Source organism: Podarcis erhardii, assembly GCF_964252035.2.
Source record: "Podarcis erhardii genome assembly, chromosome: 4".
In the NCBI taxonomy this organism is placed as follows: Eukaryota; Metazoa; Chordata; class Lepidosauria; order Squamata; family Lacertidae; genus Podarcis; species Podarcis erhardii.
Genome location: NC_138508.1, coordinates 76,658,546 through 76,681,608, shown reverse-complemented (window position 1 = coordinate 76,681,608; position 23,063 = coordinate 76,658,546). Strand labels below are relative to the sequence as shown.

Here is a 23,063-nt window from a genome sequence, read left to right as displayed (position 1 = left end):
TAATTAAATTCCTGTTTTCTTACCACCACACCTTAATTTAGCCACATTTGTTTACAGTGCAGCAACCATGAATACTCATTGGATGATAATTGTTCTTGTATGCTTTTCGATTTACAAACAGAATTTTGGTATGTTAGCCACTTAACTGCATTTTCATTGCATATGTAGGTCCATGCCATTTTTTGAAAAATGCCAGCAAGAATTTTCTCATCCTCTGAAATGGTCATTGCATTTGTAGATACACTCACTGCCTTTTCTTTCTGCCTGAGGAGTATCCAAGTGGCTCCGGTTGACAAGGAGATGTACTTCGATTAATGCTGTTGTCATCTGAATAGTTTCAATATCTATTTTATAGTCGCCCTAGTGGCACTTTACATAGATTAAATGTGAATTTCTTCTAGTGTCTGTCTAAGATAATCATGCACAGTAAGCATTATGAATCCTTCTTCAATCAGTAGAATGTTGTGGTTGCTATGCCAACAACTTGAGATCCAGTATGTACAACAGAGTGTAGAAAAAGTGGACGTCTGCCTAAGTCATAGCTTCCAGATCTTCTAATGTGGCCCTCCAGATGTTGCTTAACTCCCATACCCCCCAGCTATTTGGGGTAATGGTAAGGGTTGAATGGAGCTATAGCCCAGCAACCTGTGAAATGCCACAGGTTAGCCAACTCTAACATTCTAATGTTCACCCTACTGGGGATGATGCCATCTGGGTCCACATTCTCCAGTGCTTCCAGAGATTGTCAGAGCCAGCACACGGGAGATGGTTCAGAACACAAGAAGAGCCCTGATGAACCAGAACAAAGGCCCATCTAGTCCAGCATTCTGTTTTCACTGTGGCAAAACCAGAAGCCCCCAAAAAGTATGCAAGCATACCTATGATTCCTAGCAACAGGTATTCAGAAGCATACTGGTGGTATAACATAGCCACTGAGGCTAGTTGTCTCTTCCTCTCACCTGTCAGCACTTAAGAGGATTCCGCAGATCATTTAGGAGAGAGATTGTCAGCCTAGACCAGACAGTCCCTGTCAGAATGATGAGCTAGGCACCATGGTGGGGAGATAACTCTCGGCCAGTTAAATCATGCTGGCTAGGCTGTGATCGAGAGGAACACAGTGATGGGGTGAGGGTGCAATTTCCCTGCCCATCACAGTACTGAGCTAGGCTGTAATGCAAAGGAAAATAGTTGGAGGAGAGCTCATAACAAGGCGGACTTAGCATGGGGAAGATCATAGGAAGGGGTGATTTCTGTGTGTGTGCACTGTATGTGTAGTGCTCTGAGATAGGGTGCATTTACATGCTCGTGTGTGTTGGCTATGCTCACTTTTTGGCTGTACCCATTGTGCCATGCAACCTCCAGATTAGGGTTTGCTGGCCCAATCTTCTTTTTAAGACAAGAAAGGTTAAGTACCATTGAGTCATCAGCCAGCCATTCACTATGTGGCCAATGCTGAGATCAATACTGAAATCCCATTTGGGACTAAGCCCTGATAAACTCATTGGGACTCACTTTCAACAACATGCAAATAAGTGTTTATGTAGGAATTGTCCAGATATTCTCAGCAAAGTATAGGAAGCAGGATTAAGAAAGAAATTAAGCTGAGGCTTTACAAAAGCCAAGCCATTTCCCGCCCCCCCAAATAAAATTCCCTGTTTTCTGGTATTTTATTATTACCAGCACATGTCTTGAAATATTTCATCTAAGCATGCAATGCATTCATGGCGGAGGAGGACACTATGCATACAAAATGCAAATCTGGAGTCTGGCATGTAACCCAGATGTCAGTGAATCGTCTTCACACAAAGATTTGGGGTTAAGGAGGGGCATGTGTCCAGAGGGGTCAGGGGAAGGTGAAATAATCCAAACTGGGCTTCCTGAGGTTAAAAAGAAATCCATAAGACCGGGGGCGGGGGGGGGGGTAGAGAGAGAAGTTGAAAAGGGACTTGATGGGATTTCAAAGTGAGGTTAATTATAGAAAATAAAACTGATTGGAAAGAATCTGTACATTCTTTTAGGGTCAGCTGAAGGTTATAGTGGGCAGTTCCAGAACCCTGAAGTGGATATTCTCCAATCCATGGTCAATGTGCAGCGGAACCTCTGTTTTTGAACGTAATCTGTTCCAGAAGTCTGTTTGACTTCCAAAATGTTCGAAAACCGAAAATCAAAGGGCTGGCAACAAAGTGAATAGTGAAAATGGAAAAATGCACCGTGGAAACAGTTCGACTTCCAAGGTGTGTTCAAAAATGGAAGCATTCACTTCTGGGTTTTCGGCGTTGGGCTCCCGAAATGTTTGGCAGCCGAGATGTTTGAAAACCGAGGTTCCACTGTATAAGGAGTCTGCAAGACAGCAAGCAAATGATTTTCTTGGTTTATTGGGCAAGGTGGTCTGGTTTATTTGTGTGGGTCCATATCCTACAACATTCCTCTGGAGAAAATGGGGGTGTCCTATAATTTATATTATATTATATTATATTATATTATATTATATTATATTATATTATATTATATTATATTATATTATATTATATTATATTATATTATATTATATTATATTATATTATATTATATTATATTATATTATATTATATTATATTATATTATATTATATTATATTATATTATATTATATTTTTGGAAGACACAAGATTTACCCACCCGGGAAGAATGGCAGATGAAGCTGATGGACTATATGGAATTGGCGGAAATGACTGGCAGAATCTGAGACCAGGGAGAAGAGTCGGCGGAAGAAGATTGGAAAAAATTTAAAGATTATTTACAGAAATATTGTAAAATTAATGAGCTTTAGAAAAATGGTGGAATGAAGTTATATGGCTTTGGCAGAAATGTTATAAGGAACTAGGTACAGATAGATTGTTAATGTATTAAAGGGGAAAAAATAAGGTTAGAATATGTTAAGATTAATTACAGGACAGAAAACAGAGGAAGATGGAAAGGAATTGCTGAAACAGTTAATTGAAGTAGAATACAAAAAGGGAGGCATGAGGAAGTCAATGAAACAAGTGAAGGAAAGCTAAGATTGAAAATATTGGAAATGTTTTTAATTGTTTTTGTTTTGTTTTGTTAATTCAATGTTTTACGTAGTGTTTTTGTTTTTGTATTGTATTGTATTGTATTGTATTGTATTGTATTGTATTGTATTGTATTGTATTTGTTTGTTTTGATTTTCTTTCTTTTTGTAATCTTTAAACTCTTAATAAATATTTTATATATATATATATGTGTGTGTATATATATATATATATATATATATATATATATATATATATATATGTATATATATATATATATATATACACACTTACTGTTGTGGAGGGGGGGATGATTAACAAAATCAATCCTCCTGGCAAACTGGGAATATCCCCTCACTCATCCAAGCTTAGGATATTCCACCATTCTTCAGCAGAATTTCTTTTTCTTTGAGAAAAATAAGTGGCTCACATAAATGTAAACTAAGTTTTAATAATAAAGAAAACTGTAAGAAAATAACATAATGTCTGAGAGAAACTGAAACAACATCATGAGGCAAGCCTGAGGCAAGAAACAAGAAGAGGCAGTTGGTCCCTCTTAACTGAACACACACGGAAGGGAGGGGCTGATTCCGGAACAAGAGACACAAGCCCCGCCCACCAGATACCATGCACACTACTATTCAAATTAGGCCCCAGTGTTTTTCTTACATATACCCTGCCCATCTAACTGGGTCGCCCCAGCCACTCTAGGAGGCTTCCAACATATATAAAAGCATAATAAAACATTAAAAAGCTTCCCTATACAGGGTTGCCTTCAGGTGTCTTATAAAAGTTGTATAGTTACATGTCTCCTTGGCTTGGGGGTTGCATAACTCCATATGCTCCAATGAAAATAAGGATGTCCTACCATACCCTTTCCCATTTCTCTGATGAAAATAGTGACATTCTAAGGAAAAGTGGGACAATCTGGGATCAAATCAGGAACTGTGATGGCTTCTGTAAATCTAGACTGTCTCTGGAACACAGGGACACTTGAAGGATCTGCAGGTCTGGACAAACATGGGACATGGGCATAGCCAGGGTTTTTGTTGGGGGGGGCAGGACTTTGTTAGGGGGGCAGGACCAATGTGATTGCTTAGTTAAGTATTTCTATTGCTCAGTTAAGTATTTCTATTGTTTTACTTGATTGGGGGAGGGCAGCTGCTCAATGCACCTAGTTGTATGTATGTTTTGAATAGTGTATATATGTAATTTGACTGAAGAATATTTCAAACTTTATTTCAAGTTAAACCACTTTGCCCAGGAGAGGTGGCATAGTGCTTAGAAACCTCAGTAGTATGTTGAGGCTTTATTCATGATTGTAAAATGCTTTGAAATTGACAGATAAAAGACAACTCATGCTGTTAGTGCTAAGTATTATTGCTTTAAAGGATGAAACAAAAGAAAGAGGGGGCAATTACAGGTTTAATACTCTTGACTATGAACACAAGCACTGTAGCATAACAATTGCATAACATGTTAAAAATAAATATTTATCTTCAAACAAAAGCATAATTTAAAATAACCTGGCACTCTGTTTAGAAATGTTCAGTTTCCTGCAAACATATAGCAGCATAGAAAAGAAGAAGCCATGTGATGAAGTTTAGGGAACCCTGTGTTGCTGTCACATTGGAGAGCAAGTTGCTGATGTGTAGCTATACTTGGAAACACATGGAGTTGCTCCATTTCTAGCTCAGAAAACAGTTTCATTCCAAAGGAAGTTGTTTGTTGTGAGAGTAAATGAAGAGCATGCATTTTGTGTCATTGTAATGTGCCATCTGCTCCCCTTCGAGTCCCAAGTGGAAGGACCCAGTTTAAGAAGTTAGCAGCAACTCTACTTTCACGTCTTATCCAAGTCAAGACTACCTAGCTGGCCTAAATGATCAGCCAAGTATTTAAAAGCGCCTAGTTTGCAAGGGTTACTAAACAATTTCTAATTACAGGATCAGATACGTAAATTGAAGGCTAGTTGATTGCACTAGTACCGCTTATTCTGTAGACAGAAAGACAACACAGGCATAATTCACACTCTGTTACTGTGTGCAAAACCTTTATGTATCAGCGAAGAAGAATGTGTGAGAAGGAAAGTGTTTTTCCACACATTAATAGCCCAAGATGAGTTTACCATCTGGCACAGTGGATTTCAAGTCACCAAGAAGTCTTAAACACGAACACTCATAAAGATACTTTTAACAGAGCCATTTTCTGGTGTGTACTTTAAGTTCCATCAGTTTGATTCTGATCTTTTCCTTTTGTGCCCTTGCCACCTCTCTGTAACCCCTCCCCCCCCCCCACTTCTCACACTGGCCAAATTGATTGTTTTATTGTTACAGCAGGATGAAAATAATTTCAAGGAAGGAGTTTTCATACAGCGTTTTGAATTCTCTACAGATAACTACACTGAAAAGGTCCTGGCGATACCTTAGTAGCAAATATAATCTGCTTTGTTCTGTTATTTCAGTGTAGGTATGTTAAATGCCTTGATAAAAAATTGTATGAAGCTTGTACGTAGCTGTACCAAATGTTACAGCCAAGCCTGTAACACATAGCATCAAGCTAAGAACAAATGGTGTAATAGAAAAGGAAAAACTATGTTTCACTTCTGTTCATGACTATTGTGATGAACATGACCACAGTTTACTCCAAACTTCTGTTGTGGTGTTTTTTTCATTTAACTTAAGAAGTTGCTATTAAGACTGAAAAACTTGTAGCCCATGGTTACAATTTTGGCAGTTCCAACATTTTTGGGTAATGATACTATCACATAACAGAATAATGGAAGCTAAATTTCATGTGGATATCCTATTTGTGATAATTAATATGCGTTCTTCAAAATTCTTCATCTAAACCACACGTAAAACCTCATTCCAAATTGTAAGAGGTGATGAAATGGGCACATTTAGATGTGACAGCAAACCATGGTTTCCTGTCTTGTGCACAAGCAGCCATGAACCTTGGTTGTGTGCAGCCTTTCATTTCCTCTTCCTCCTCCACATGTAAAGGGAAGAGACAGCCAGCCATTTGTCATTGTGTTCAAATGCAGCAAACTGTGCTTTGCCCTTCAAACCAGAACCTGAACCATAGTTCAATCTTGGTTCATAAATAGCATCTTGTGCTTTAGTTGATAAGTGGCAAATGCTAATAACCTATTCTTTCACCTTTTGTTGTTGTTGTTAACCCAACTCCTTCATATTTCATCTGGTGGAGACTAAATGTTGCCATTTTATTTTAACGCTAATAACCATATATTGAACTCTGCTCTGTACTACTTATTTCAGCACTAAATGAATGCATGAGGCCCAGATCTAGAATGAAATTAATCCCAATATGACCTTGTTCAAATATTTTAGCACCAAAAATGTAAAGGCTACTGCAGATGCCTTATTTGCTGTTACACATGTAATGGTTCAACTTATTTAAAATTGTTTTTGCTTTATGTGCAACATGTTGTGCTTTCATTTTATTGTACCTTTCAACATAAAAAACTATACCAAAAGACATCTCTGTTGCAGATATAAACAATGTCATATAAAATTTCTTCATTGTTACTAGATTTCTCCATTAATTTATGTTTTTAACTGTCTGCCAACCTGGAAACATTTTCTTGGCAACTCTGGCTGATTTGGAAACACTGAACATTTTTTCCATTCCTCTTCTGTCCGCATATATTCTGCCATCTGTCATGTTCTGGAAAACAGACAGTCTCATATCATGTTCTTTACGGTTTTTCACATTCTCTTTTATATTTGTTACTTGAAATTGGTCCAAGGTAATCTTCAGTCTATAGCAACTGCTTAGTTAGCAAAGTTTAAAAATAGCATGCATGTTAGTATGCATTACATGTACTATTGTAGCTGCTGCCATTATTATTATTATTATTATTATTATTATTATTATTATTATTATTATTAAATATACAGAGACCTGGACCTGAATTATCTTAGCTCTTTTCCGCATAGTCTCTTTCCTCATTCCCAAGAGTCATCCATTTATCTTCATTAGCCACTTGTTCCATTCTGCTGATAGTTTTAACCGGGAAACAAGCTGTATTAGCTTTGCATAGTAATTCAGGAATTAGAATCCACAGTTCTTGGAGGAATAAGGCCAATGCACCAATAAAGATTGTACCTTGATTAATCAAATAATCTCAGTTTGCCTGAGCTGGGCCACTGTTCAGACAACTGTCACATCACATAGCCCACTGCTTTTGTTTAAGCACTTAGTTTCTAAATAGATACTGAGATGCAACAGAGGAACACGATCAATTCTTTTCCTTCTAATCTGTTTTAGGGGCAGGAGGAGATGGATTTATTATAAAAGTACCCTGTGTTCTAAACCGCCCTGTGATCTTCGGATGAAGAGCAGTATATAAATTAAATTAAATAAATATGTAATTATTCTAGAAGGTACTTTAACCCAGTTGCTGAGCTCTTGGAAAACAGCTGTTTACATCAGGGGTGGGAAGAAGACAGATTGGTATCTACTAGTAGACCTCTGGGTGATTTGCAACTAAAAGACTATTTTCTTCTTCGAAATTAGGCTAAATTCTAATTAAGAAAGCTTAGGGGAGAAAACCGGCAGGGGGATTTCTTTTGTATAAATGAGTGGCAAACACATTCCTGGTACTTAAAGCAATTCCTGCACTGGTTAGGCTTGTGCTCAGAGGTACTATACTCCTTAATTCACTTCAGTGTGACTTTGCCCCAAAGCAGCTGTATGGTACCTGCTGGTGTAAGTTGGTGGACATTGGGGTTCTAATAAAAAGCAAAGCAGATTTTGGATGTGCTGTTCTTCATGAAAGTACTGAATGACTGACCCAGGAAGGTTAAGTCCTCTTGAAAATGAATGGGTCACATCCAGATTTTGTTGGATGACTTCCCTCAGCCAGTAATCAAGAACTGATGGCACGTGGTCCAGCAACTTATGGAGGTTTGCAAGTTCCCCAGCCCTACTCTAGAAAGATTTCCAAGGGCCAGGGAGATGTTGAGCGTAGCATTCCCTGATTTACTTCTTATTACAATTAGAGGGTCATGGGTGGTTCTATGGTCCAAACCACTGAGGCTTGGGCTTGCCTAGCAAAAGGTTAGCGGTTCGAATCCCCGTGATAGGGTGAGCTCCCGTTGCTTGGTCCCTGCTCCTGCCAACCTAGCAGTTTGAAAGCATGCCAAAAAGTGCAAGTAGATTAATAGATTAATTAACAAACGCCGGCTCCCTTGGCCTGTAAAGTGAGATGAGCGCCGCAACCCCAGAGTTGTTCGCGACTGGACTTAGCTGTCTGTGGTCCCTTTACCTTTTTACAATTAGAGGATTACCGGTAAATTAATAAATCTTAGGTCGAATCTGATCTGTCCCTGGGCAAAATCCTGGGGGAAAACAGAATCTGAACAAGGTCTGTGTTGAAAGGCTTTTACTGTGTGATTTTAGAAATACCTGAAGATTACTTGCATCTTATCCTTTATCAGATGGGAGTTATAAGAAGAATTAGAAGATGAAGAATTTTACTAGAGATAAGTGAATGAGAAAACAGTTTAGATTGCAAGCTAAATGATTTTCTGATTTAAAGGCACCCACAGAGGTGATATGTGGCTAATAAACTGTTTAACATTTGTAGCTCCCAATAAAATAAAAGGCTGCGTCTTTTATTAGAAAATAAACTTTTTATCAAAGAGGGATTAAAGGTAACAGTCATAACTCACAAGCAATCTTTAAATAGTTTTTCCTCTGTTTATTATTTCAAGATTGTGTGTCAGGCTAATCAACTGACAAAATGCTGTTACATATTTTACTGGAAATAATAATAACAACAACAACAACAACTACTATTACTGCTACTACTACTACTACTACTACTACTACTACTAAATAAACAAACAAACAAATAAATAAATATTTTCCCCTGTACCCACACATCTCAGGGCAGTTCACAGGATAAAATTACAATATAAAACCACAGAATACATAACCCAAATAAAAACAGAAACACCCCCTCCCGAAAAAAAAAACGCATTTTAAAAGAGCATTGGATGACAGTCACCCAAAGGCCTGGTTAAAGAGGAACATTTTTGCCTGGCGCCTAAAGGTGTATAATGAAGGCGCCAGGTGAACCTCCCTGGGGAGAGCATTCTACAAGCGGGGAGCCACTGCAAAAAAAGGCCCGTTCTCATGTTGCCACACCTCCTCAAACTCCACAGGAGTGTCAGATTCCAGGGGTCGAGGTGTTTACCCAGGGTTTGTGTTTCCTTTGGAAATGAGGCACAGTGGAGACTGTGGTGTCTTTATTATATATGGTTTATTAAATTATATTAAATATAATTTTGAAATCTCTTCTTTTTTTTAAGGAAATGACCCATTCATGGCCTCCGCCACTTTCTGCTATTCACACACCTGGCAAAGTGGAACAAAACAAGTTTCCTTTCACCAACAAGGTAAATAGCTTTATCTTTAACCATTACCATCCTTCATTCTAATGAGGAACCTGAACTACATGGGCCATATCCAACACAGTAGCTCCACTGGAACTATGGCTTTCTGTGTGCATAACAGAGTTTCGTGTTGGGGGAACCACGAGAACAGATTTGGGGGACATGTGAGGGGGGGGAAGAACGGAAGTCTTATTGTGCCATTGGTATTACACATGCAAAGCATTGGACACAACCCTGTGTCATATACCATCTGTGTTTCAACTCCTTTGGAGTTGAAGATGGAAAATATAACCAGAGAGTTGACCTGAATGTAGTATTTTGCATAGCTTTGCAACTTCAGATCTACAAATCAAGCCTTTGGAACATTTCAGACCTAGTTGTTGTGTGCGCATTTTCCTCCCCTCCTAACTTTAACTTGCATAAGACAATCTGCTTTTTATCAACATTCATTTAAAATTAGCCTCATGGCTGGTTACCATAAATCTGCCAAACCTACACCATCATCTGCTGCCTCTACTCCCCTCTTTGTAAATCTTCTGTCAAACCTCTGCCCTTTTCCTTTACTTCTGCTTTCTGTGTCATTGACTACTGCTACAGGCCAATGATTGTATCAGCTCTTGTGATTTGTAAAATATCAGCAGCACACTGTTGATTATAAATAAGTGTGTGGTTGTTGTTTTTTAAAAAAGTTGTGTTGTGAAGTTGTTGCCATTCCAAAGTCGTGTATCTGAAGCACAGGAAGAGAGGCAATGCCAGAATAAAACTCCTAGCAGCTTCATACACTGGAATAGCCAACCACATTGGTTCATAAAGGGGAATAGCAAGGTAGAGCAAGAAGTAGGATAAGCAGTTGTAACAATTAATTAGAAAGGAGATAGGAGCATTAAAGTGTTTCCTATATTTGTATTGATGTGGTAAATTAACCACACATCTCGAGAAAGCGGTAGTTTTTGCTCATTTGTGTTTAAAAATATAATCTTGATTATGTTAGCCCTCAGGCATTTTGAACTACTTTTAACCTGTACTTCAGCTAATTGCTAGTCTGACAGCTTGAAATTTACACTGTATTAAATAGGCAATTAAAATTCCACAGGCTGTCATGGCTGCAGCCAAGCTTATTTGATATCAGTCTAGAAATCAAAGCTAAATAACTGTCTGTAAAAATTTCATTTTATTCCTATGGAATATGCTGTATAACAATAAAGGAAATTTAATGTCAAGTAGACTTATTGGCTTCAATTCAGCTGGGGACTCAGTGGTATGCCAGACATACCATTTGCACAGCTGGTTTTGTCTTCCAGTTCGTTCTTCAGCCACTCCTATGCTGAATTGCTTTTTTAAACTTAGGGGTTGGTGGCAAATATAGTCCAACCCAGTGATTCGGTAAAAGAGAATACAGAAATAGGAAGCAGCAGAAACAGCAGTCCACAAAGCCTTGAAGATCAAGGCAGCTGAATACAGGAGTATGTATCCTCTAATCCCAGTGACAAACTGAACATTTCCAGTATTACTCAATTGGGGGCATAAAGTTTCAATTTGTGGTCATTGTTATAATACTGGAAAAGAGAGCTCTATTCCATGTTGCTTTGCGTTCTATGTTCAAAGCTATACTGTGGTACCTTGGTTCTCAAACTTAATCCATTTCGGAAGTCTGTTCCAAAACCAAAGCATTCCAAAACCAAGGCACGCTTTCCCAGAGAAAGTGATGCAAAATCGATTAATCCATTCCACACTTTTAAAAACAACCCCTAAAACAGCAATTTAACATGAATTTTACTATCTATGAGATCATTGATCCATAAAATGAAAGCAATAATCAATGTACTGTACTATAAAATAAATAAGGCAGTATTGTAGATGATAAAAAGATTTTTTTCCCTTATGTGCACTGATACCTGCTTACAGGATGTTTCCTTACACACACATTTTTTGTGTACAGTGGTACCTCGGGTTACAGACGCTTCAGGTTACAGACTCCGCTAACCCAGAAATAGTACCTCGGGTTAAGAACTTGGCTTCAGGATGAGAACAGAAATCGCGCGGCGGCAGCGGGAAGCCCCATTAGCTAAAGTGGTACCTCAGGTTAAGAACCATTTCAGGTTAAGAACGGACCTCCAGAACGAATTAAGTTCTTAACCTGAGGTGCCACTGTATATGTTTTATTTTTAATGGCTTTCTGTAGCTATATGGTATTATTTCATAATAAACTTAATGAGCACAATTTTGCACCGTAGTTACATTATTTCATTTATTTATTTAGACTTAGGCTCCATCTTTCCTTTGCTATGGAACCCAAGGCTGGATCTACACTGACCTTTTTAACATTATTATAACGATATTAGCTATATCGTTCTAAAATGTCACAGGGCATACCGCTAAAAAAAATGTTCATTACCTTAACGTTGTTCCTCCATAACAGCAGTTTCCCTTACTGCTTGGTTCTTGGTTGCTCTGCAGTGCTCTCTGGTGCCACATTTTAATAATGCATTATTAATGTTCTTAGCAAAACGTAATGTGACCCTTACATTTTGGAAACCATTCTTTAACTCTTTCTTAATGTTATAAACCATGAGTGTAGATCCTCTCCAAGGCTTCTAAAACTCCAAACAAACATGATTTGTGTATGTGTGTGTGAAATACGAAAAGGAAATACTAATAATACCACTATAAGATTACATAAGTGATTCAGCAAACAACAGGACAGTAGGTCAGCAAAACATAAGAGTAAATAAAAACCCTCTGCAGCCAAATGCCTGGTGGGGGCGGAAATATCCTTGTTTCCTCTAACTATCTCTCTGAGAGTTGACTCTATTTACAAAGGGAGTTTGCTTTTTTACGGTGCCACAACTTTAAGGAAATGTCCTCTGCACATAAACTTTGCCCTTCTATTTGAGGGACTTATTTTGTTACTGCTTCGGTTGCTGTTGCACAGCAAAGACCACAAGGGGCAACCCTGCTATGTCCCTCCACATGTTATCAGTCATTATTTTATCCAATCCATTTGCCTGATAACTGCTATAGATTGTGTAAATTTGTATATTTCAGTTCACTAGCCTTTTGCCATGTTCTGACTACCTAACAGTTGTACCAGACATCTGCACACCAGTCTATCCAAGGCTTTAGAAATGTCTCATGAGAGTAAAGCTGCCAGTTTTCCTAATTTTCCTCCCATAGCTAATGATGTTTATTGCTGTCCACACTGACTCCCTTAGGTGGGGACATGGGGACATTACTGTAACTATCTTGACATTGACTTCTACATTTTAGTTGTCTACCTCTACGTTTCTGTTCCCCCTCTCTTATGTTTTCGTCTGAGTGTCCCTTTGACATCTGAATTTGTACATGGCAAAAACGGCAAGCCCTTTGAGCTCCTGTCTAGTTAACTTGGGAACCCAAATGTGTGTGGTTGTATGAGTGATACTGTTCTCTGGAAAACCTGAAGAGAACTGATGTCTAGAATGGCAGCCATTTTTAGTTTTGTTGTAGTAAGAAGTTTATCTGTGTCCTGCACTCCAGTCTACTGCGTCATTGCTTTGCAAAGTTTGCAGCAAAGATGACATGGTGTTAGAAGAGAAATTGAAAGTAAAGCAACAAATGATAAAAAAGAAAAAATACCCAGCTAAACACTCCTGCAAAATGTTTGAAGAAAAGGAGCAGAGAACTGGATAAGGTGGAGACTAGAGTTTGAATTGCACTCTCTTGTAAGTGGAGCAGATAAGGAAGATAAGAGAGACTTCAGTGAGTGCTTGTTCTTAGTGGCAGGTAAAGAAGCAACAGCAGTATTTGATCCCTTTCAGTTTGATGATGACAATGCAGATAAGAGAAGCATTCAGGTTTTGATTAATAAATGTGAAACATACTGCACGCAAAGAAGGGTTGCATATGAAAGGCACATATTTTTCACAAGACTGAAAGTGAATTATATAGTGAAATCCACAAGTCCACTTAAACAGCGTTAAATTAGTCCAACTCAGACCAGATTTACTGCTTGTTAACCAATCAGGATATTTACATTGATATAGAAAAATAGGGGTGGTTGGCTTTTGCTGCTCAACTCCCCAAGGGACTGAGTCCCCATGTCCATGATCGGTCAGAGATGAATGGATGGAGACAGGATGCAGTGAAAGCAAGGCAGATCTTTATTTTTCTGTTGCAACAGAGCTCTCTCCCCTCCTAGCAAGGAGGCAAGAGAGACCAGGAACCAAGAAGAATCATCTCTTTTAAGGGTTTGCATTTTGACATGGAGAAGAAGGACATTGCCTCTACAAACAGTCAGAAATTACATCACACATAAGGTGGGGTTACTGTGGCTCAAGCAGGCCAAGGTGTGATATTCCTGAGGATTTAGCAAGTTTTACATAGTTCCAGACACAGTTTACACAAAAAAATAGCATTTGTAAGGCAATCAGGATGCCAGTCGGACATCCCTCAATGCAGAGCATCTGGGCAAACAATGGCAATTAATACAAAGGAGGTTCGTAGATATAGGAGAGGACTCCCTTCAGGAACTTCCCCTGATTGCTATCTGCCGACATGTTCTCAGGCAAGGCGGATTAAGGAGGCAGAGGAAATAAGTCTTCAGGAGAGCCAAGAGGGTTTTTGGATTGCTCTCTTGTACTGTTTTAGACGTGGTTTATATACTTATGTATGTGTGTTTACCTTGTGCAATTATCACCATTTGTTCTATATTCCTACAACAATATACTCAGTCAATAAAAACAATAAAATAGATATACAAAATATGTTATACTATACATTAATATAATTAAAATTATGCTACTACAGAAACTCTTTGACATATACTAATAGATGCTATCTAAAACTGTAAACAAGTTCCATAAAGGCAATTTAACAATTTTGGCAGCTTTTCTACATCACATAATATGAATAGCCAATATGAATCTTATTTTACTTAAAGAAGAGTTATTTCTAATCCCAACAATGAGGGGCTTGAAATAGTGGATGCTCAGATCTAAACACAAAGGGCATTCCAGTAAAAAAGAAAAGAAAGGTGTATCATGTCTTCTACCTTTGAACATCTGGCTGGGCAGTGTCTGGCTACCCCATGCTGAACACCACGGCATCACTCAACCTCTGTCAACTGTCAGGCATTCAGTCTGCATTGGGTCAAAAGCCATGCCAACTCACATGAGCAACTAAAAGGCAAATATGGAGGCAATTTCCCAGGAAGGACTGCAAATGTTTGATAAATGTAGTAGGTTTTGATGTCAGGCCGTATTGAATCTAAGAGCCACGATTAATTTAAATTTGCTACAAGGAGTTGCTGTATTAGAAATAGGATCAGTGGGATGCTCATACATATTACAAAGTTGTGTCTCCGGGAGTTTCTTGCTTATAAAGAAAATATTCCATTAAAGGAAAACCCTACAGGTATTGCCCATGCTTCATACTTCCATCTTGGAATGTCCCAGTGGCTTTTAGTGACAAAGTTCAAAAGCAACTGGATTGCATGGAAAAACGTAAGTCAAGATGAAAAGGAGCCTTGTGTCAGCAAGCTGTATCCTCTGCCAGTTGCTGTGGCCCCAACGTCACACCAGGATCCACACAGACACCTGTGAATGTAATACCCAAACCTAAGGTCTTTGGAATGTCAACTGGGAAAAAGAGTGTCAACACAGAGAATGGAGGGAGATGGAGAGGGAAAGGTCAATTGTAAAAATGTTTGGAGGAGAATTGTAGGAGGAACTGGAGTGAAGAAGAGCAGCTGAGAAGAAAGACAAAGGAAAGCACCGGAGTGGAAAAACCCAGTGTAAAAAAAGGAAGAGGAAGGGACAGAAAGAACAGCCCTCAGCTGGTGAGGAATAGCAAAACGCAGCAGTCCAAGGAACTGTGAAAGTGACTTTCACCATCCTGACAACACTGGGCTTGTAACCAGCCGTGGGTTAGGGCTTATTTGTCTTTTTCCTCTATATTTGCTAGTTAGTTAATGCTATGACTCATTTAAAATGGTAAAGATTAGTATATGTACACCCACTCTCACCATTGACTCTAATGCGATTGCCAATCTGCCCCTCCTCATTCTGATTACAGAACCCTGAGGCATTACGCCATCCCTCATTGCTGCCCCATTGGGTTCTGGTGGATAACCCACCCGCTCCAACTACCACTTTCACAGGACCATTAGTTGTCCTGTGAAGGTGGGGGAGGGCATTAGATACTTTTGGTAGACCATGCAGATTGTCATAAATTTCAGGTTGGGTGTGCTTACCACAAATTATTCCTTCCTTCAGAAAGCTTCACCACCTCTTCGAGTGGTGGTTAGGCTGCCCTCAGCAGCCCAGCAGTATTCCCTTCTAATTGGGGACAAAATTTCCAGTGGGAATGATGTTGCATCTTGGAGATAAAAGCTGGCTACCCAATCCCAATAATGCCCCAGGGAATGGAGCTACATCATGGATATAGTGTTATTGTCATAGGATATGCTGTCTCAGGGGACGCGGGTGGCGCTGTGGGTTAAACCACAGAGCCTAGGACTTGCCGATCAGAAGGTCAGCGGTTCGAATCCCTGCGATGGGGTGAGCTCCTGTTGCTCGGTCCCTGCTCCTGCCACCCTTGCAGTTTGAAAGCATGTCAAAGTGCAAGTAGATAAATAGGTATCGCTCCGGCGGGAAGGTAAGCAGTGTTTCCATGCTTCTCTGGTTCGCCAGAAGCAGCTTAGTCATGCTGGCCACATGACCCGGAAGCTGTGCGCTGGCTCCCTCGGCCAATAAAGTGAGATGAGCGCCGCAATCCCAGAGTCGGTCACTACTGGACCTTTACCTTTACCTATGCTGTCTCAGATTAGAAGGGACTACTACTGAGCTCCCAAGGACAGGATGGCTGCAGCTTGAAGTGGCTGCAACATTTTTTTTCCTTGTAAAAGAAGAAGAAATGGAAAACCCTAGGCCATCTCAGCATTAATAGTAAGTTCACCACCGACGCCCATTCCCTGCTGCATGTTTGAAAATTCACCTACCTCCCAATATTAACCTACTCTTCAGCAAATGTTTCCACTAATATAATTTCTGAAAATCTCTGGGCCAATACTTTGGACCAGCACTTAAAAGAAGCAGTTCTAAGAGAGCACGCCTACTGTCAAATACAGTGGTGCCTCGCAAGACGAAATTAATCCGTTCCGTGAGGCTCTTCGTATAGCGGTTTTTTTTGTCTTGCGAAGCAAGCCCATTGACAGCTTAGCGGATTAGCGCTATTAGCGGTTTAGCGGCTTTTAGTGGATCAGCTGATAAGCGGCTTAAGGCTTAGGAAAAGGGGGGGGGGAGGGAAAAAACCCCGCAGGAACTTGCAAGACATTTTCATCTTGCGAAGCAAGCCCATAGGGAAATTCGTCTTGCAAAGCGCCTCCAAAACGGAAAACCCTTTCGTCTAGCGGGTTTTCCGTCTTGCGAGGCATTCGTCTTGCGGGGCACCACTGTAAATCACCATAAAGTTGCCAGTTTCCAGAAATATTTCATCTATGCCAGTAGTGAATTTGGGAAAATCCTGCCGGATGACATGAATGCTAGGCGGTGTATATTCAACACACCTTTGACAGGTTCAGCCTTTAAAAAATCAGTATCGCTTCAGAGCGATACCACAAGGTGATTCGGCAGACATTTTAGGGAGGATATTTTCCCATGAGGAAAGGTCAGGCAATAACATAATGTTTGGCTAGAAACATTCTTAGAATGAGTTCCTAGACAGAGGGAGGAACCTGAAAATGAATAGAGAAAAATGCACACCTGACATTTCAGAAATAAAATACCAGGATATTTCTTACCCAAAGAAGGTCAAAACCAAAATGATGAGGAGCGTTTTCTAGCTATTTCATCCACTTCAGAAATCAACTGTTTTGTTTCTGCTATTTTTCAGTAGTGAAATTCTGGTAAAATTATTTTGGGTGGAAGAGAATCAAAGGAGCCAATGTTGCCACCTCCCTTGGAAGCTATGGTCTAAGGTGCTTTTTGAATTTTGGGAAATTCAGAATAGCTGCCACTATAAAAGGGGGGGGGCCGTTTCATTTACTCTGAGGGCCACCCTTATAGGGGATAGCACCTGAATAGCTACAGAAAAAAACACTTTTACAGGATAAATGGATTGTTCTTCCTGTAGCAAATTTTATTTAGTAGACAACTGTTAAATACCCTTCTGAGTTACTGAAGCCAGCTTTTTAAAAATACACTTTCACAATGTATATGCCAACCTTTTGTTAAACCTGAAATGGTAGGAAAATCTTGACGATATGGATGTCATAAAAAAGAGTGGCTTATGAAAACTCAGAGAGGCTTTATTTGATAGCAGATCCAAAGGATTTAACAGGTACCACATGCCATCTTTTTGAGAGAGAATCTCAGGGATTAACAGTGCAGTCTTCATCACATCTATTCAGAAGTAAGGCCCGCTGAGTTCAATGCTAATTATTGCCCAGTAAGGGCATTAAGATCAATAAATGGAACTTTCTTAGTGTTGGTGGCACTGCTGTTGTGCAGTGCAGTTCCTGCTGAAATATGAAAGACTCCAACTGTATTGGCATTCTCCCAGCTTCTGAAAATGCACTTGTTTACACACGTGTTCCCTTGATATCTCGACCTGAGTCTCCTGTTTTAATAACTGTGTTCTCTTAATGGGATTGTTTTATTTCATATTTTAATAATGGACTTTTATATTTTAATGTTTTAATCAGATTGCTTTATGGTTCAATCTGTTGATGCTGTATGTTTAATTATTCTGTATTTCAACAATATGCAAGCCGTTTGTATGATTTAGAAGCCATTTTGTCATTAAGCAGTATATAAGTTAATTACAGTGGTACCTTTGCTTATGAACTTAATTCATTCCGGAGGTCCGTTCTTAACCTGAAACAGTTCTCAACCTGAGGGACCACTTTAGCTAATGGGGCCTCCCACTGCCGCGGCGCCACTGGCACGCGATTTCTGTTCTCATCCTGAGTAAAGTTCTTAACCCAAGGTACTACTTCTGGGTTAGTGGAGTCTGTAACCCGAAGTGTTTGTAACCCGAGGTGTTTGTAACCCGAGGTACCACTGTATTATTATTTACTTCCAAGTAAGCGTGCTAATGAATCATTGAAATAATTTGATGAAAAAAAGTTGTTTTGGTTCATGAAACCATTTTTCCTTGAATTACTAGGTCAATTCCATGTATGTTTGGCTGAAACACTGCAGCTTTAGATGGAACCAAAATAGAGAGCACAGCTCAAAGTCCTAGAAGAAAGATTTGATTTGTCTGATGGATTTGATTTATTATATTTTTATACCGCTTTTCATTCAAATGAATCCCAAAGTGGCTTGCAAACAACAAATAATAATAACCTAATAGAACATAATAGAATATCACCAATACAGCAGAAAGCATATGGAATAATTAGCAATTCATCAGTGAAACAATTACAATATATAAAACACTGTTAACAAAGCAGCAACAATTCAGTGAATGCGAAATATATAGGATTAAATTGTTATAGAAAGGCTAGCTTGTTGTACGTACCATCAAACTACTGACAGCTGTCCAACAAAACTATATTCAAATAGCAAATAGATTTCAAATGCCATATATCTAGACGTACAATATGATATTGGGCAAATCACCATATCTCATCCTTAATTTCATATCTGTGAAATGTGAACCACAGTAAACAGAGATTTGCTTTTGCAAATTTAGTGACAGGGTTTGCCATAATTCTAACATAAATATATTATATATATTCTGCTCTGAAGAGGAGGCAGAATTTAATATATCTTGCTTATTCTGTAACTCAGCCAACCAACAATGACAAGTTTACTTGAAATAGCTCATAATTTAGAATGCATGTCATTTAGAAAGCCGTTAATCCTTATTCTCTGTTAAAACCACACATATTTATGCTAATTAGCTTTATTGTTGCAGTTTATTTTGTTTGAAATATTCCAGAAGAACAGTAAAACTGCCTTTGAAAGTGGTACTTGCCATTGTTTATACTTAACTGAAATGCCATTTTCAGGTGCTGAAGGAGTACTCTGAAGATTAGGAGACCATAAATAATATACAGCAATGCATTCTCAGAATCAGCAAGACACTTGCAAATATAAAACATTACACACTTTTATCACATATCTACTCTTTAAAAGTCTCATAATTGCTTTGAATTATTCAAAGGAAATTTGAGCTGACATACTTGGAAGACTTAGCACAATGTTTTGCCAAAATGATGAAGATGTTTCATAAAAACATCAAAACAGTTTCAAGTGTGGCGTAATTACGCATCACTTTTGCTAAGTACATGTATTTGCTGGTCTGCTGGAGACTAATATGAAGTTCAACTGCACCGTTTAAGACTGCATTTGAACCTGCATAACTTTTGGTTGATGTTTATGTTATCCTATCCTAGCTGCAGCAGCAGGAGAGGTGGGGCAACAGAACCTACTTTGTCCATTGGTTGGGACAAACTACAATTTGGCTTCTGCTCTTCCTGAACTGCCCCCGCCCTGTAACAACTGCATCTAAGAAATAAACATTTATGTAACTACAAAAATATTTAGTTCCTAAATTTGCTTCTTTTTTCATTCCCCCATCCTCTCTTCCCTTTGTTTGTCTGTTAGAATGTAAGCCTGCAGACAAAGATGGTTCTGTGTTCCAATCTTGGAACAGCACCTAGAGAACTTTAAGCTGTTTGTAAATGATGACAATTATTGTGGCTTTCCTAGGCAGTTGTGGGCAGTTCTATTCACTGTAGGTATGTTATTATTTGGTGTATTCTTATATGATCTTTCCCCCTCTTGCAAATAAAAACTAAATATGATGTATCTGTCAGAGGAAAAACAGCAGATAAAAATTTAGAATACATGCCCTACATGCCCTACTTGATGGCATCTGCAAAGAGATGGAGGGAAGAGTTGAGTGTGACCATTGATTCACAACATTTTATTCCATTGACCATGACACCTGTCTACATCACCTAATAGGAATGGGTGTGTGTTGGGTGTTGGTGCTCATTTTTAGGTGGGTTCATTTGATTCTGGAGGGTAAATCCCAGGTAGCACTGAGAGAACATTACACAAGTCCTTAGTCTTTGGCTTATGAGTCCCTGTAGTATTCTGTATTATCCTCAACATTTTCAACATAATAGATTGCTGGAAATGATGTCATCAGTATGCTGATGACACACAGTTCAGTCTCTAAACTTAGGGAGGGAGTGGAAACACCTGACCTATTGCTTGTCAGCTAAACGAGGTTGAATGAGTGAAAAAACCAACAACTTAAAGCTAATCCAGATAAGGATTTATGGCCTGTTCTGAAACTTTGCATACCCTGTGTGCAGGATTACACTTCCCCTGAAAGATCAGGCTCCTTGACCCAGCACTTATTTTGGAGGTAGCAGGGAAGACAAGGATTGCTGTTTACCAGGTTCTCTAGCTATGCTCTTTCCTCACTTGCTTAGACTTTTGTCATTTTCATTCTAATTATCTCCAGACTTCATTACAGTAAAGTGCTCTAATTCAGGATGCCCTTGGTGTTTGGAAAGTTTAGCTGGTACAGAATAGTGCTACCCAAACTGATCACTCTAATGTTCATCAATCTGTGTGTGCTTTGTTTCTGGATTCAGGTTTTAAATAGTTAGGGATCAGGAGATCCAAGTAACTGCTTTATCCCACTCTGCCTCTTGGCCACCCTCCACTTCAGCCTTGGAGTCTGAACTGCCCTCTGCCACTGTCTCTTCCTGCTCAGTAAACACTTACCTCTTCTGCTTCCGACACCACCTCCTCCGAGTCTGCTCCTTCTGCTCCCTCAGACCACTCATCATCATCCCATCATCACTTCCCTGGCTCTGAGTCTTCTTCCCCTTGGGTGTTCCCCAGCTGGTGCCTCCCACCGCTCTTCTGCATCCAACCATGACAATGCCCCATGTTCAGAAAATACTATTCTTAATAGAAGTGCTGCTTTGTATGCAATAGGAACTGGTCTTTTAGTGTTGTGGTGTCAGTCCCCTGGAATCAGTTACCAACTGAAATTAAACAAGTACTTAATGTTTTGATGAAATGATCTGCTTGGTGCTACACTGAATACAAGCTTGTGTCAATGTATTGCATTGTATAACTGCTCTAACTAGGTGAACAGATATATTATTCAGCAAGAGATAATTCATTGTTTTTAGTGAGCATTGTGGATTAACTAAATAAATTTATTGGTTTTGATTATTGGTTTATTTTCCTGAGGGGTTATGTTGGTGATTAAAGATATCATTAATTGGATGGCCATGGGTTATAAAAAGATTAATTGTTTACAATTAATTTATAGTGATTTCATATTTTAAATTGTTTAAGATTAGATTGGAGATTAATTGTGCTGAGGGAATTAATGAGGAAGCTAATGGAAGATTATAAATTAAGCTATTAAAATTATAAACTGTTGATATATTATTTGATTTGTTTATAAAGATTCTCTGGCGGCCACTAAAGTGCTGTGAAGGACCTGCAGACACTGAGCAATGCCTGGGCAGTGACAATGGCCTTACCAGGCATGGTATAAGGCTTCCACAGTGTCACAGAGGTTTTTAGGCTATCACTGTGTGAAAATGTGCAGCAGCACCAGCCAGTGAAATCTGTTGACAGCATTGCCCATGCCAAGTACCACTGCCGAGTCAATGGTTGAATGTCTGCACAATGCTGACTGGCTAAGCATCTCTACCATGTGATGCCCACCAGTAATGGCACTGAGCACTCCCTCACTTGCCACTCAGCTTACTCGCCATTGCACACATCTTACTGTCTCCACTGCTGCAAATATTGTCTGTATAAGCATGTGCTATGTTGTGTAACCTGGTACTTCCTTTCACTGTCTGGAGAAGGGGAAAGGGAACAGGCAGGGATCTATGGCTGCGTTTGAACTGTATTGGATCTTGGATGCTTCCATTTTTACGTCAACTGCTTTCCTTTTGCCACACCCGTCTCTTAGCAGCCTGGCTGAATAGTTCTGAACAGCGGGGCAGAGAGAGGAGACTTCCTCCTGGTTGCTTCCTAGCCCACTTGGAAGAGGGTGTGGGTGGTAAAGGACTCCAGAAGTAGTCAGGGGTTTACAAAGATGTGCCTTTCCTTTCCCCATCTTCCTGCCAGAGTGGCTGAAGCAGTGTCACAAGTCATCCGAACAAGATAATTGCTTCTTTCCCAGTACGTATACAGGAACCTGGGGGCTTCCATAAGTTGAGCTAAGCATTGAGATTTACAACAAACTGTGTTTGCTATTGTTAATACAAAGCATGTTCATTGCACTGCTTTATGTTTTTAATTTATCGATTGGTATAACCGATTCATCTCTTTGCTCTTTCAGGACTCCCAGCAGCATGTCTCTACAGGGCACAGCAATCAAAGTAAGAATAACTTTCACGTTGCAGCTGCATTTGATGGAAATTTTCCTCTTATAGGAACATAATAAAATGAGGAAGAAGCAGGGAAAAAACCTATCCATTGCATATTTTGAATTGCAAAAATTGTGTATAGCCAAAATTACCATAAATCACTCCCTTCCCAGTCTGGCTGCAAGGCTACCACTTCTTCGCAACTCCTCCCTCAGTTCCTGCACCTACCTTGAGTAGGATCTGGATTGGTGGAGGAGGGAGAGGG

At 39.4% G+C, this 23,063-nt stretch overlaps 1 protein-coding gene and 1 long non-coding RNA gene across 8 annotated transcripts in view; one reads left to right on the top strand and one right to left on the bottom strand.

Moving 5' to 3' along the window:
* AFF3 (ALF transcription elongation factor 3) overlaps nt 1–23,063 on the top strand; it is a 237,265-nt gene that overhangs the window by 115,336 nt on the left and 98,866 nt on the right. For all 7 annotated transcript variants that reach the window (XM_081857861.1, XM_081857860.1, XM_081857859.1 and 4 more), the window contains 2 exons: nt 9,370–9,456; nt 22,771–22,810. In XM_081857861.1, coding sequence (XP_081713987.1) covers nt 9,370–9,456; nt 22,771–22,810 — 127 coding nt within the window. The remainder of the gene's footprint in view (nt 1–9,369; nt 9,457–22,770; nt 22,811–23,063) is intronic.
* LOC309339711 overlaps nt 1–23,063 on the bottom strand; it is a 104,946-nt gene that overhangs the window by 64,372 nt on the left and 17,511 nt on the right. The gene's annotated exons all lie outside the window — the stretch shown is intronic.